The following is a 15,118-nucleotide window of genomic DNA, read 5'->3' as shown; positions in this document are numbered from 1 at the left end:
CACCCTGAAGCTTTTCACAGCACACCTCCCCAACTTTTGTGCCTTATTTTAATATCTGCAGCACTTAAAGGTTCTTGTTGGCTTCTGTGTTCTTTCTCCCACCTTTCCCCTCCACCTGTGCTCTTTTGAGGGAAGCACTGTACTTCACTAATAGTGTCCCTAGGACCAACTGCAGTTTCTGGCATTGTTATAATAGGTGTCTTTTATTTTGTTGAATGAGTAAATGAGGCATTGGCAATCAGCTAAGACAGGGATCTTCCATCAAGCACATCTGACATGTGAGAATGATACATTTTACATCTTTTAAATTCTCTTTTCCCTCATTTAGTATACATGAGTTTACTTTTTACAACTAGCTGCTGTCACTTCAATTAGAACATTCATGCTAGCTGATTAAAACCACTGGTTTTTTTTTTTGTTTTTTTGAGACGGAGTCTCGCTCTGTTGCCCAGGCTGGCATGCAATGGTGCAATCTTGGCTCACTGCAACCTCTGCCTCCTGGGTTGCAGATGATTCTGCCTCAGCCTCCTGAGTAGCTGGGATTACAGGTGCCTGCCACCTCACCTGGCCTAGTTTTTGTAATTTTTTTTTTTTAAGACGGAGTTTTGTTTTTGTTGCCTAGGCTGGAGTGCAATGGTGCTGTCTCAGCTCACTGCAACCTCCACCTCCTGGGTTCAGATGAATGATTCTTCTGCCTCAGCCTCCTGAGTAGCTGGGATTACAGGTGCTTGCCACCTCGCCTGGCCTAGTTTTTGTAATTTTTTTTTTTTTTTAAGACAGTTTCGTTTCTGTTGCCTAGGCTGGAGTGCAATGGTGCTGTCTCAGCTCACTGCAACCTCCGCCTCCTGGGTTCAAGCAATTCTCCTGCCTCAGCCTCCCAAGTAGCCGGGATTGCAGGTGCCCACCACCACACCCAGCTAACTTTTTTATATTCTTAGTAGAGACAGGGTTTCGCCATGTTGGCCAGAAGTCTGAAACTCCTGACCTCAGGTGATCCGCCTGCCTCGGCTTCCCAAAATGCTGGGATTGCAGGTGTGAGCCACCATGCCTGGCCTAGTTTTTGTATTTTTAATAGAGACAGGGTTTCACCATGTTGGCCAGGCTGGTCTCGTGTTTTTTGTTTTTTGTTTTTCTCAAAAATGTCACCAAATACTAACTTATACGTCAGGCTTAGGGAAAACTTGTATATTCTATCTCCTTGTTTTGCCCACAGGCACTCACATTGCCATTCTCTATTTGCTGTTCTTTAGGTGGCATGACATTGCCAACATGTCCCACAACAAGTCCTTTTTTGCATTAGAACTGGCAAATAAAGAGGAGACCATCCAATTTCAAACTGTGAGTAAACATTAGGGGTCTGCATGGAATGTTTTTCCTAAAAGTTAACAAGTTCTACTTCTGCATGCTTGTATGTATTTGGAGGCAGGGCAGCATTAAAATTATAATATTTTGTAATTGTATAAAACATGCAGTTTTATCATATAGCATTTTGCAAAATGGCAGTTGGCAAAAAATGGCTGCTCAGTAAATGCTGAATGAATGAGTCTTTGGATAACTACTGTCTGATCATGATAACCTTTAAATTAAACCTCAGGGGTTAAGTGGGGGAGAAAGTAAGCACTGATATCTTAAATTTCATGGATAAATGAATAGCTCTGAAGAAATGTTATTTAATAGTTATTTGCTTTTGCTCTCTTGACAAAGGCAATATTGAGTTACTGAGTCATATTTTTGTTTAAAAATGTCTGAGTATATTTGGCAAGAATAGAAGTTGATATTTTTATAGTTTTTAGATTCCAATGTCATTTTGAAACTGTTTAATATGAGAATCACATTGTTAGATTGTTTTGTCTTCATAAGTTAAATCCTACTTGTGGTGTTCATACCATGGGCACAGTGTTGGAAAATGAAAGGCTTATAGTGTCCTGAAAGTGACTTTGTCATATGATGTCACCCATTATGTATTTAGACAAACTGTGCATTAAACGTATCAAGTTGTGTGTATGCTTTCATATTGCTTTATGCCTATTTTGTTTGCTAGGAAGACATGGAAACTGCAAAATACATTTGGAGACTCTGTGTTGCGCGACACAAGTTTTACAGACTAAACCAGTGTAACCTGTAAGTATGTCCTGCTCGTGGAAATTATCAAAAATAATGAATTTAGAAATTGTAATCTTGAGAATACTGTATCATCAAGAAAGACATTTTATCAATTGATATCTTTTTTTGATCCTGTAGCTATTTTCCTCATTTTAGCTTTGGACCAACTTCTAATAACTACATTGTATGCCTTTAAGATTTATTTCAACTAGTTACGAGAACTGTTCTAATTCTTGAAAGGTAAAAAGGGAACAATATCCTTTATTTGTTTAAATCAATCCTCTGATCAGCATTTTGAATCATTAAAGATTATTCAGCTTTTCCAGCCACCTGAAGAATTTGTGCCCCTCCTTCCTGGTGTGCATTTTTCTTAGCCTACATGGGTTTTTCACTGTCTGCCGGATCAATAAAGCATACGGTGATATTGCACATGTAAAATACTGTCCTTCTTCTCTATTCCCCTCCAGCCTCTGCACCGTATCTGTGCTTTCCTTAATAGCAGGTTTCCTCAAGAGAGTTGTGTATGCTTGTTTATTTCCTTCCTTCCATCCTGCTTCCCCTAAGCTTCCACATTACTGACACTGCTTGTTGTGGTCAGGTGACTTTCGTCCAGTGATCATTTTACGAGTTCTTTCACTTGACCGCTCTGCAGTAGTGATCCTCCAACAGCTCATTCCATCCTTCCTGAATCCTGCTCTTCTTTGGCTGCCAGGACACCACCCGCTGCTAGGTTTCCTCTTTCTAGACTGTTTCTTCTCAGTCATGTTCGCTGGTTTGGTCCTGAGGCCTTTTCTCCAAATCCGCTCCTCTAGGGGGCTTCTCCTGGCCTGTCCTCCCACTGAGCTCCCGGTTCAAGCGATTCTCCTGCCTCAGCCTCCCGAGTAGCTGGGATTACAGGCAAGTGCCACCACACACCACTAATTTTGTATTTTCAGTAGAGACAGGGTTTCTCCATGTTGGCCAGGCTGGTCTTGAACTTCCGACCTCAGGTGATCTGCCTGCCTCGGCCTCCCAAAGTGCTGGGATTACAGATGTGAGCCACCGTGCCCGGCCCTCCCTGAGCTCTCGACTCCTGCATCCTACCGCAAGCGTTTAGTTTGCTTAGTCCTCAATACCACTCTGAAAGTTGTGGTGAATATATACTACTGCCTGTGTATTCTGAAGGTACAGCTGGCAGAACTTGCTGATGAATTGGATGTGGTATGAAACCTGACCATTTTTACCACTCGTGCTAGCAGCTTGGTGCTAGCTGCCGCTGCTTCTCATCAGAATATTATGGTATCCTTCTGACTTTCCTGTTTCTGTGCCTTTGCTGCCTGTAGCTTATTTTCCATATGTCAACCAGAATGATCTCAGTTTAACCTGAATCAGATCCTGTCACTGTTTTTTGTTTTTGTTTTTGTTTTTGGAGATAGAGTCTTGCTCTGTTGCCCAGGCTGGAGTGCAATGGCATGATCTTGGCTGACTGCAACCACCACCTCCCGGGTTCAAGTGATTCTCCTGCCTCAGCCTCCTGAGTAGCTGGGACTACAAGTGCACGCTACCACGCCCAGCTAATTTTTTGCATTTTTAGTAGAGATGGGGTTTCACCATGTTGGCCAGGATGGTCTCAATCTCCTGACCTCGTGATCTACCCACCTTGGCCTCCCAAAGTGCCGGGATTACAGGCATGAGCCACAGCACCCAGCCCAGATCCTGTCACTCTTCTTAACCCTCCTTTGACATTCCACTTCTTTTTTTTTTTTTTTTTTGAGACAGAGTCTCGCTCTGTCGCCCAGGCTGGAGTGCAGTGGCGCAATCTCGGCTCACTGCAAGCTCCGCCTCCTGGGTTTACGCCATTCTCCTGCCTCAGCCTCCTGAGTAGCTGGGACTACAGGCACCCGCCACCGCGCCCGGCTAATTTTTTGTATTTTTAGTAGAGACGGGGTTTCACCGTGGTCTCGATCTCCTGACCTTGTGATCCGCCTGCCTCGGCCTCCCAAAGTGCTGGGATTACAGGCGTGAGCCACCGCGCCCGGCCTCCACTTCTTTTTTTAAGTAATTTTTTTAGTTTGTGTTTGAGACAGCTCTGTCACTCAGGCTGAGCACAGTGACATGATCATGGCTCACAGCAGCCTCTCAACCTTCCTGGGCTCAGGTGATCCTCCCACCTCAGCCTCCTGAGTAGATGGTTGTGTACCACCACACCTGGTTAATTTTTCGATATTTTTTATAGAGGCGGGATCTCCTTATGTTGTCCAGACTGGTCTCAAACTTCTGGGCTTGAGGGATCCTCCTGCCCCGGCCTCCCAAAGTGCTAGACAGGTGAGCCACCATGCCTGGCCCCATTTTACTTCTAATAAAAGTATGAAACCATACACAGTGTGGTGCTTGCCTGGTTCCAACCTTGTGTTTTTTATCCTCCTCCTTGCTTGCTCTGTTCCAGCCACAGTGGTATCCTGGCTAGGCTACAGATGTGCCTCACCCTAGGGGACACTGTCCTTGCTGTTTTCCCAGGTCTCCACCTGCCTTGCTCCCTCATTGCAGCCTGCTATTTGCTGTCTGGTCAGATATGACCCCCTTCAGAGGCTGTCCCTGATTGTCCTATGGTACTCCCCTTCCACTACGATCTGTCTCTTTGCCCTCTAACTTTGTTTTGTTCTTTATAGCACTTAGCACCATGTGAATTTCTATATTTGTTTGTTTGCTTGTTTGCCTATATCCCCTGCCAGCAGGTAAGCTCTACAGCAGTGCATGAGGACAGACATTCTTCCCTGCCTTCAGTGCTATATTCCCCGTGCCAAGCAAGGGCCTGGCTCACTAATGGCCTTAATTAATTTGTTCAACTAATCTGTAGATACAAGTGTTAAGAGCTGTGATTCGAGATGTCTTGGTGCTGGTGCTGTAAGATCCCTTAGGAAAACGGTACCTCACCCAGAACTGCCAAGATAGGAAAGGCTACCCAGGCAAGTGACATCTAAGCTGAGACCTGAAATGTTTCGTTCAATTCCCACAACCTTTCTTTAAGCTGTCCTCTTGTCCTTGTACCATTTCTGGAGGCGCCTCCTGGAGCTGCCTCCCACTTGGCCCCCCATGCCCTGTCTCACCTGTATGCAGTCAGTCTTCTGGATAGATAAGCAAAATATGTAGCACTGCTGTTGAAGTTACATGTCAGGAACAAATCTGAGTATGTGCCTCTCACCCGCCCCGTCCTGGGTACAGGATTAAGGGCAGACTCCTCAGGTCCTTCTCTGGACTTAGCTGCCCAAGCCCAGTGGCCTTGGAGTCTGACTCCAGGAAGAAGTCTTTCCTTATCATGTGAATGCTCCCAGCCCAGGCCTTTGCTAAAATGTCCTTCCTTCCCTTCTCTGGCAGACTCTTAGTCATTCTTCAAGACTGAGTTTAAAATACAGCCCCTGTAGACACCACCAAGCATACAGTTTGTTTAGTCCTCAATACCACTCTGAAAGTTCTGTTTTTTTCTATGTCTTTTGTAACAATGATCTGAATAATTCGTAACAATAATTTAGTAAATGCTTGCGCTATGTCAAGCATTATACTGAGAGCTTTTATTTTCTTTAATCTTTATAGTAACCCTGTTGGGCACAATTATTACTATCCCATTGTCGATGAAGGTATGGAGACTTAGAGAAGTGAAGTGTCTTGCCCTGCCACACAGCTAGTAAGTGGAGCAGCAAGACTCCAGCCTGCGCTCTTAGCCGCTGTGCCAGCCTCTTAGAGTAGTTCCTGCCTGCTCTTTTCATGTGGATTCGATCTGTCTCTCTTGTTTGATGGAGCTCTATGAGGGCAGGGTCTCCTCTTCCTCATCTTCGTGTCCCCTATCTGGCAAGGTGCCCTGTGTGTAAGGGCTTAGTGAACGATGGGAGCTGGAGTGTGGCAGTGATGGGAGTCACAGGGGAGAAGAGCCCTTTTGCTCCTTTGTCTTTTCCTTTTATTACAGATTGTAAATGAGGCATGGGGTGGAGGGAAAGTCTAACAAGGGCATTTTGCCCCTTAGCACCAAGAAGGAAGGAGAAAGGCTGTGGAAGTGCCTTCTGTCTTGCAGAGTGTGAGAGAAACTCTGGGCAGGAGCAACAGTGTAAAGATAACATGCAGAGATGCCCACCCGGACAGGGAGCTGCCCAGTGGTTTGCACGTATGGCCCAGTCCCTGTCTCTTCTCTGCCTTCCCCTGCACCATGTTTGCATCCGAGTCCCCACCGCTGTTCTGGTGATGGGATTTTCGTAAGCACTGACAGGGAGGAGGAACCTGCTTTCTTTGTAAATATGGGAACAGGATTCCACTAGCTGCCTGGGTGTATTTGCATATGAAAGTGTTCCCCCTGGTGGTGATGTTCAGCAGTGCTCCTTGCCGTTGGGGTTCCCGGGGGCTGGCCTGGTTATCCAGCCATATGTGGCATGATTTCTATGCAGAAGTAAGTTCTAAGATTCAAGCAGTAGATAATGCAGTCTGTTGGACCACAGCATTTTCCTTTTAAAGACTTTAATAAGTTAAGAGTGTTCATAATATTGAGCCATTATTACCTCAGTTCATTTCTTCTCTGGAAAATAGTGGAGAATCTACAATGTGAATAAACCATAAAACATAATCCCTTTCCATGAGGCATCCATATTGGCTGGTGATTTTTTTTTTGTTTTGTTTTTTTGCAAATTAACAACTTGTAATAAGTAAAAGAGGGAAGTGGGAAAAGCAACAAATGATTGATTATGGTGAATGATTCAGTCTTAGAAATTCAGCTCTAGTTTTTGGAATATTGCTATTTATTGGCAAGTATGAATAAAACTACATTAATGTCATCAGTTGCATATATTATACCTAAATAAGGAACACCTGATTCTTTTCAAAATGGAATAATTATGTTTAAAGGGCTGTTTTCCAAAGTTTGTTTTCAATCTCTATATATCCAATAGATTGTGGCAGTCGATTTCCATGAGCTATTCCTATGTAATTACTTATGATTCATTCTGTAGGGAACTAATATATTTCATTGTGAGCATTTGTTTCCCATGTAAAGTAAATGAAGCTTTTAATATTAGCTTTTAAAATTTTGCTTGATAATAAAATGAAAAGAACTTTAATTGTTACGACCATGTTTTAAAGGCTGTCAATATAGACTGTTTAGTCATGTTCCAATATTATGATTCTGAAGTATTGGTAGACTTGTTGTCATGGGCCACATAGGTAAACTAAAGCGTGATAGGCATTTAACAAAACTGCAGCTGGCCTGGAACTGGACAGTGGCTTCTGGACATCTGGTTTGGGCTGGGGTGACTGGTGGCCCAGGAGATAGACTCGACTTGCACAGAAAGGGGAACTGTAATCCCAGGATGTCCCCTTCACCCGCAGTCCTGATCTATAGTTTATTGGTGTTTGGGATGGCTTTATGTCACTCATCTAACCTTGACCCAGATAACTATATTTTAGTATTTACACAATGGCACGATCCAACAGCCTTCCCTCTCCACCCCCTAACAAAGTACCTTAGATAACAGAATGATCGTTATCCAAACCTTAAAAATGTTAGATAGATAACAATCTGTCTTTTAAAAATTATAAAGTCAGGATAATGAGACTTTTATACTTAATATTCCTTTAGGGTCGAATTGGGAATTAAATGAGATAATAATGTCAACCCGTTAGGTCAGAAATCTGCTTCAAACCCACCGTCTCTCACTCCAAGCCCCAGAACTGGTCATGCTGTAATCACCCTCCCTGATTTATATAAGGAAAAGGCTGGGAGAGTGGGGGAGTCTTGAGAGGCCCCTTGGTGTAGGGGGCTCCCCTGTACTTTTCTGTGAGTGAAAGTGAGGATGGTATCCTTGAACCTGTAGAGCCAAGCGATAGAGGGTTCAAGAGACTTTCTCCAGAAGGGAAACTTGTATTTCAGACCGCAGCAGGCCGCTCGCTGAGTGCAGTGAGATGGCTGGTGAGTGCTCCCTGCAGCTCAGGGGTGTCGGTGAACATAGCAGCCAGTGTCCACCTTGGTTCCGGAGACTTTTGTAATCAGGAGACTGACTGGAGTAGGCCCTGCCTGGAAAGGGAAAGGATTTACCCCGTCTTCTTCTAGGCCTGCTGCAGGGCTTGAAGAGACTATAGGAAGTCTGAAAGAAGATGGAACAGCCCCTATCCCATTCCAGTCCCCTGAGTCCCAGAAGTGTGGCGAGGAGCCAGTAGTTCCCATGGATCCATGTGAAGGAGCAGGGCAGGAAGAGGTGGGAGGGGAGTGGAGGAGCAGCCACAAGGCCAAACAGTGGGACCTCTGGGTATGGGGACATGGACCCCTGGTGGAGCTGAGGAGAGGCAGCGGCTTTTTCTGAGTGGGTTCTTATATGGATAGAGGTCAGTGTCGCCCTAGAAAACCACACATGTTGGCCGGGCGCGGTGATTCATGCCTGTGTTCCCAGCACTTTGGGAGGCTGAGGCAGGTGGATTATCTGAGGCCAGGAGTTCAAGATTAGCGTGACCAACATGGTGAAACCCCATCTCTACTAAAAATGCAAAACTTAGCCAGACATGGTGGCGGGCGCCTATAATCCCAGCTGCTCGGAAGGCTGAGGCAGGAGAATCACTTGAGCCTGGGAGGTGGAGGTTGCAGTGAGCCAGGATCACACCACTGCACTCCAGCCTGGGCGACAGAGCAAGACCCTGTCTCCAAAAACAAGAAAACCACACATGTCATGGGGCTGAAGTGACGCCAGGGCCTCTCGCTCCATCAGTATTCCTTCCCAGTTACCTGAGATGGTCTCTGCCGGCTTTGTTCCTCTCCCTGCCCACAATGCCAGGAAGCTGCACCTAAGGTGGGATTTGGTAGGGGGGTGAACAATAGGAACAGGCATCTCAGAGCCAAGTCAGTGACCTGTAAGCAGCTTGGATGTAGCCCTGGTCTACCCAAGTGTAGGCTGGAAGGAGAGCATTTATTCTTCCTTACCCTTACTATAGTGAGCTCAAAAGGTAAGTCATTGAGACAAACATTTGCTAGGTATTTCCACCATCTAACACATTTTTTTTTTTTTTAAAGAGATGGGGTCTTACCCTGTCTTCCAGGTTGGAGTGCAGTGGTGTGATCATAGCTCACTGTAACCTCAGACTCCTGGGCTCAAGGGATCCAGTGGCCTCAGCCCTCAGCTTCTGGAGTAGCCAGGATTATAAGTGTGTGCCACCATGCCTGGCTAATTTTTTTTTTTTAGTTTTTTAGAGATGGGGTCTTGCTATGTTGCCCAGGCTGGTCATAAACCCCTGGCCTCAAGTGATCCTTACATCTCAGCCTCCTAAGTACCTGGGATTACAGGAAGGAATCTATTCCTTGAACTATCTGTTAGTTTATGAGCTATCAATGGCATTTTTTTTGTTTGTCAAAATCTTAACTCCCTTTCGTCATATAAGAAAGGAAACTTAAAAAGCAAAATTCAGACGAGGCTTAGAAATATAAGCTCAGCTGTAAATGCTTAGTAATAAGCATCACTTTAGTCCTCACTTGTTAGTCATTCACTTGCTCAGCAAAGGCACCAGGGATACCACATCTTGCCTCCATGGAGCTTACAGATTAGTTGGGGCCGGGGAGCAGGTTGAACACATGATTGTTAGACACATACACTCAGGAATCCGACAGACCTGCTGGTTCAAATGCCGGTTCTACTACTTGTTTGCCATGTGACCAGGAGCAACTTACTGAACCTACGTATCACTTTCCTTATCTGTAAAATCAGGATAATAACTGGACCTCCCTTGTGGGGTTGGTGTACACATTCCCCGAGATAATCACGTACAGTCCTTAGCACAGTTTCAATACATAATATTGATTTTACTTGGGCTGGCAGCCTTTTTTCTTTTCTTTTTTTTTTTTAAAGACACAAGGTCCTAGTGTCTCAGTTTCCCAGGTGGAATATGGTGGGAATTCACAGATGTGATCATAATGCACTACAGCCATGAACTCCTGGATTCAAGGGATCCTCCTGCCTCAGCTTCCCAAGTTGCTGGGACTACACAGGCATACGCCACCATGCCTAGCTCAGCCTTTTTAATTTTTATTTTGTCTTCTTTGGCGCACAGATTCTAGTGATTTCTTCTCAGTTATTTAGCAGTACCCATCAACATAGTAACTGCCCAAAAAGTTTGGAAACCACAACCAATAGTTACATGGTTTTCTCTTATATGCCAAGTTGAGGATAGCTGGTCTCGGAGTAAACTGCATTTATTAGAACAACGCCAAGAAGAAAGAGAAGGTTAGACTATTAGAACTGATGGTGCGGCTGCCTGGGTCAAGCACTTTGGCAGGTACATGCTTTTGTAGTTTGTTTTGTTAGTAGAGCCGGCTACTACAGTGGGCAGTATTCGCCTCCACACTGGGTGCTGCCAGCAAGAGTGCCAAGATAGCTATCAGTGTGGGAGGGCCGCCCATGTGCTGAAGCTCTGCATCCTTGGGTTTTGTGTTTTATTTTTGCCCCAGGCTGGGCAATTATAGACATGTTGTTGGAGTTTGTTGACAGAGAATTCTGTCGGCAACCCTTGTGAATTTATAGTACTTTAAAAGTTTAAGTTCAGTCCATCTGGACAGTGAGTCTCTGCTAGACTGAACACATATTCAGAGGACCCAGTTTGCCTAAACCTAGTCCTGACAGTGAAGAATAACCAAAGTAAATTTCAAGGCTGCAAAAATGCGGTGTCTTCAAATTCTGGGTACTATCTTTTTTTTTTTTTTTTTTTTTTGAGATGGAGTCTCACTCTGTCTCCCAGGCTGGAGTGCAGTGGCGTGATTTCGGCTCACTGCAACCTCCACCCCTTTGGTTCAAGCGATTCTCCTGCCCCAGCCTCCTGAGTAGCTGAGATTACAGACACCTGCCACCACATCCAGCTAATTTGTGGGTACTAATTTTAAGGAATATATTAATGTGCAGTTAAGGAGTATTTGTTTTTTTTTTTTAAAAAAAAACCAGACACACCACGCAGACTTGTCTCACCAAAATAAGTACTGGAAGAATGGAACATCTTTTGGAAAAGAGACATTTATTTTTCATTAACAGCCTGAATACTTTCCAATAACAAAGAATATGAAATTATTTATAAAAGCTAGTAAAAGCAGTTGTAATCACCTGATGTTAAAACTAGTATGTACTGGTTTTCTTTTTATCTCAAGAGTCTTATAAAAATAAGCTAATATTCAGGGTTTTTGAATATAAGATACTAGTTTTCAGAGTGTTAAGAGTAATGTTAATTTATGAGACGTGAGGCTTGATATTATGGTAAATTTACTTAAATGGATTGAATATTCACTTTGTCATGATGGATTTTCTAGTAATTAGTCCTTAGAACACCGTAACCAAAGGTCACAGAATATTTTTGTAATCAGTAATTATGTGTTACATAAGTACATGAACCAGGAATAGATGGTAAAAGGTCTAAGAAAAAGTGCTTTGACAAACTACATGTCATCAACAAAGCCAAGAATTCAATGTGTGTAGGTTCCCAGATCTTGCAGTAAAACTGACCACACAGAAGAAAAAAAAATCTTGCCTTTATTTAAAAACAATAGTTACAAATGGGCTTTTCTGTTTCTTGTTCCTTTTTTTACCTTATTGTTTATTTAAACATAGAACTTGCCATGCGAATAGTTTAAAATCTCACATTATCAGATAAGTATTCGTCAGCACTCCCTAATACATTTAGGTGCCTTTTTTTTTTTTGACTGGAATCTCGCTCTTGTTGCCCAGGCTGGAGTGCAATGGCGCAATCTCACCTCACCGCAACCTCTGCCTCCTGGGTTCAAGTGACTCCCCTGCCTCAGACTCCCGAGTAGCTGGGATTATAGGCACCCACCACCACTCCCAGCTAGTTTTTGTATTTTCAGTAGAGACGAGGTTTCACCATGTTGGCCAGGCTGGTCTCAAACTCCTGACTCCAGGTGATCCACCTGCCTTGTCCTCTGAAAGTTTGGGATTACAGGTGTGAGCCACTGTGCCTGGCCTTAGGTGTTTTTTTAAAAATATATTCAAAACAAATCAGAAATTTCTTGCAAAGAAAGGTAAATGGGTTTACCATCGGCTTACTGAGCCAAATCTTGTGCCTTGCTTTCCCTTGGTTCCTTAGAGGAAATGTAGATTTTACAAATATATATGTTTGAAATTTTTTTTATATTTGAGTTTTTTAAAAGATGGGGTCTTGCTATGTTGTCTGGGCTGGTCTTGAACTCCTGGGCCCAAGATGCTCCCAAGAGGCTGGGACTACAGGAGCGTGCTTACTGCACTTGGAAATGTAGTTTCTTGTCACTAAAATTCTAAATTCATTTCTTTATTATGTTTGTAGTCTGTGGTTAACAGACTTTTAATTAAAGGCAGTTCTTACTGCTTGAATGAGGCTTCTGGGTTGACAGTGGATGGTTCCCCAGGAGGAAGGTTAGTGGAGAGATCCAGGGCTCCCCAGCGCACAGGAGAAACACATTTGCATTTGCACTGAATCCCACTTTTCCTGCAGCAAGTGTGTGGGTGATACAACCTCGCCTCTTTCCCCACTGCTTGCGGCTAATCCAAAGGTTTACTGGGATGGGCCTGGCAAAGATGCTCTGATCCCTTTGTGGGTCCAGGCGATGACTCTGTGTGGGAAGCCTGAAGCCACAGGGCAGGTTGAGGGGTTGGGGTAGCAGGAAAGGACTGAGAGAGAAACAGGCGCATACCACCACGCCCGGCTATTTTTTTTTTTTTTTTTTTTTTTGGTTAAAAACAAAAAACTCCCTTCTTTTCTCTGACTTCATGACTTAGATAGCTTGTCTTTTTTTTTGCCTTAGAAGATTTATTATTTTACGTTCTATATCTTGTTTTGGTAGAATTTAAGAGACAGTGTGTATGTGCTCTTCTCAGAGACATCCTATTTTATAGGCAAACTCAGACTGCCACAGTGAACCCAATCAGGAGGAGGTCTTCTTCAAGGATGTCTCTGGTAAGAAACAAGGAAAACATGATTGCTTTTATATTTTAGTGATGTTTTTCCTTAATAAAATATGCTTTTAATACTGTTAATTTTGAGTTTGAACCATAAAAGTGTATTGATCTTTCATCATTTTTAACCAAAGAAATGGTGATTTTTTCCCATAGGTCTAATCTAGTATTTATATTATTATATTATACATATTTGAATATTAGGTCTGACCTTAATATTAAGAACTTAGACTGTTGGCCAAGAGTAATCCTAAGTTGGTATATATTTAAAATATTAGATGACTTTAATAAGATATTATAATACATATAAGCTTCTTATGTTCAAATGTTTATACAAGGAAATCTGTATCTATTCCTTCTTCCTCTTAGCTTTTTAGATGCAGATTTTCTTGTGGAGCCTAATGTCCTTGGTATCAGTCATAGGGCTTGGCATTGCCATTTGGGGAAACATAGAAAATGCTAGATATGATAAGAACTACTGTGTCTTCATGTTTATTTTCCATATATAATATATTTAATTCCTTCAGAAGTTTTTTTTTTTAACAGAAAGAATCCAGTGGATAATAACTTTACCTGTATTACATAAGCAATGTGTTTTAACCCTGTGTCCAACTTTCCATTTCTTAGCCTAAACCCCAGCCCTACGTGATGCCTCCACCACCACAGCTGCACTATAATGGACATTATACAGAACCATATGCTTCTTCCCAAGGTAAAGTACATTGTTTCTGCCATGCCTTACATAGTTATTACTATGGATAAATCTGTGAATGCTTGGAGATTGTGAAGCCTGGACAGGTTTTGGCTGAAGTTGCACCCCAAATTGCATCATGATAATAGCTATCCTGGATTCATAAAAGAAGCCAATATATTCAGTTTTTTTTTTTTTTTTTTTTTTTTTTGAGACAAAGTCTGAATCTGTCACCCAGGCTAGAGTGCAGTGGCGTGTCTCAGCTCACTGCAACATCCACCTACCAGATTCAAGCGATTCTGGTGCCTCAGCTTCCCAAGTAGCTGGGACTACAGGTGCGCCACCATGCCTGGCTAATTTTTGTAATTTTTAGTAGAGATGAGATTTCGCCATGTTGGCCAGACTGGTCTCAAACTCCTGACCTCAGGTGATCCGCCCCCCCTCAGCCTCCCAGATTGCTGGGATTACAGGTGTGAGCCACCACATATATTCGGGTTCTTGAATATATGTAAAAAAAAGCAGTATCAAATTTTGATGCTCCACTGATCTCAAATTTGGCCAATGGGAAACTATCAAGCTAGTTCCTATGTCCTTTTACCACCACTCTATTAGCCTTTAAGTGCTTCTTTGCTGTCTGACAAAGAATTCCCAGGGTTACTTTTCTTCCCCTGCCAGAGGCTTTCCTATTGTAAAAGTTAAACATGTGACTACTGCAGTTTTCACTTGAGAAGTATAAGGAATTGTATTTGTAACAAACTCCCAAACTGAAGTTTAAGCAGTGGGGCTATACCAAATGCTAAGGAGGTTTATGCAGATGAGTATTTCCACATCTTAAGAAGCTTATCTTCAGCCTGGGCCACAGGGCCAGACCCAGTCTCTATCAAAAACAAACAAACAAACACACACAAAAAAACTGGGCCTGGTGGTATGCGCCTGTGGTCCTGGCTACTCAGGAGGCTGAGGTGGGAGAATTGCTTAAGCCCAAGGTGGGGGTGGAGGTTACAGTGAGCCAAGACTGCACCACTGCACTCCAGCCTGGATGAAAGAGGGAGACTATCTCAAATAAAATAAAAAATAAAATAAAAAAAAAACTTAGAATCTGATAGTTGAAGATAAGACAGGTGCACAAATAACTTTGTCTTTCTCCCCCTGAACCCCTTTTTGTGGAGAATGGGGTCTTGCTATATTGTTCAGGCTGGTCTCAATCTCCTGGGCCCAGGCTGTCCTCCTGCCTCTGCCTTTCTAAGTGCTGGGATTATAGGCCTGAGCTACCACTCCTGGCACAAATAACTTGAATATGATAGTTTTTCTGAGACAGCATGTGCAATTACCATGCTTCTCAATGGAAGAGAGACTCATCACATTGGGGAGATTGAGAAGAACTTTCTGTATCTGA

The 15,118-nt window shown here is 43.2% G+C and overlaps 1 protein-coding gene across 7 annotated transcripts in view; it reads left to right on the top strand.

Moving 5' to 3' along the window:
- Window positions 1-15,118, top strand: part of PTPN21 (protein tyrosine phosphatase non-receptor type 21) — an 89,906-nt gene that overhangs the window by 55,765 nt on the left and 19,023 nt on the right. For 4 of the 7 annotated variants that reach the window (XM_073998001.1, XM_005561979.4, XM_045396848.2 and 1 more), the window contains 4 exons: window positions 1,251-1,338; window positions 2,042-2,121; window positions 12,972-13,032; window positions 13,659-13,743. In XM_073998001.1, the coding sequence (XP_073854102.1) occupies window positions 1,251-1,338; window positions 2,042-2,121; window positions 12,972-13,032; window positions 13,659-13,743 (314 nt within the window). The remainder of the gene's footprint in view (window positions 1-1,250; window positions 1,339-2,041; window positions 2,122-12,971; window positions 13,033-13,658; window positions 13,744-15,118) is intronic. The other 3 variants (XM_073998002.1, XM_073998003.1, XM_073998004.1) reach the window with 1 other exon arrangement.

This window comes from Macaca fascicularis, chromosome 7, assembly GCF_037993035.2.
Source record: "Macaca fascicularis isolate 582-1 chromosome 7, T2T-MFA8v1.1".
Classification (NCBI taxonomy): Eukaryota; Metazoa; Chordata; class Mammalia; order Primates; family Cercopithecidae; genus Macaca; species Macaca fascicularis.
Note: the sequence above shows the minus strand (reverse complement) of the source record. Positions and strands in the feature narration are given on the sequence as shown.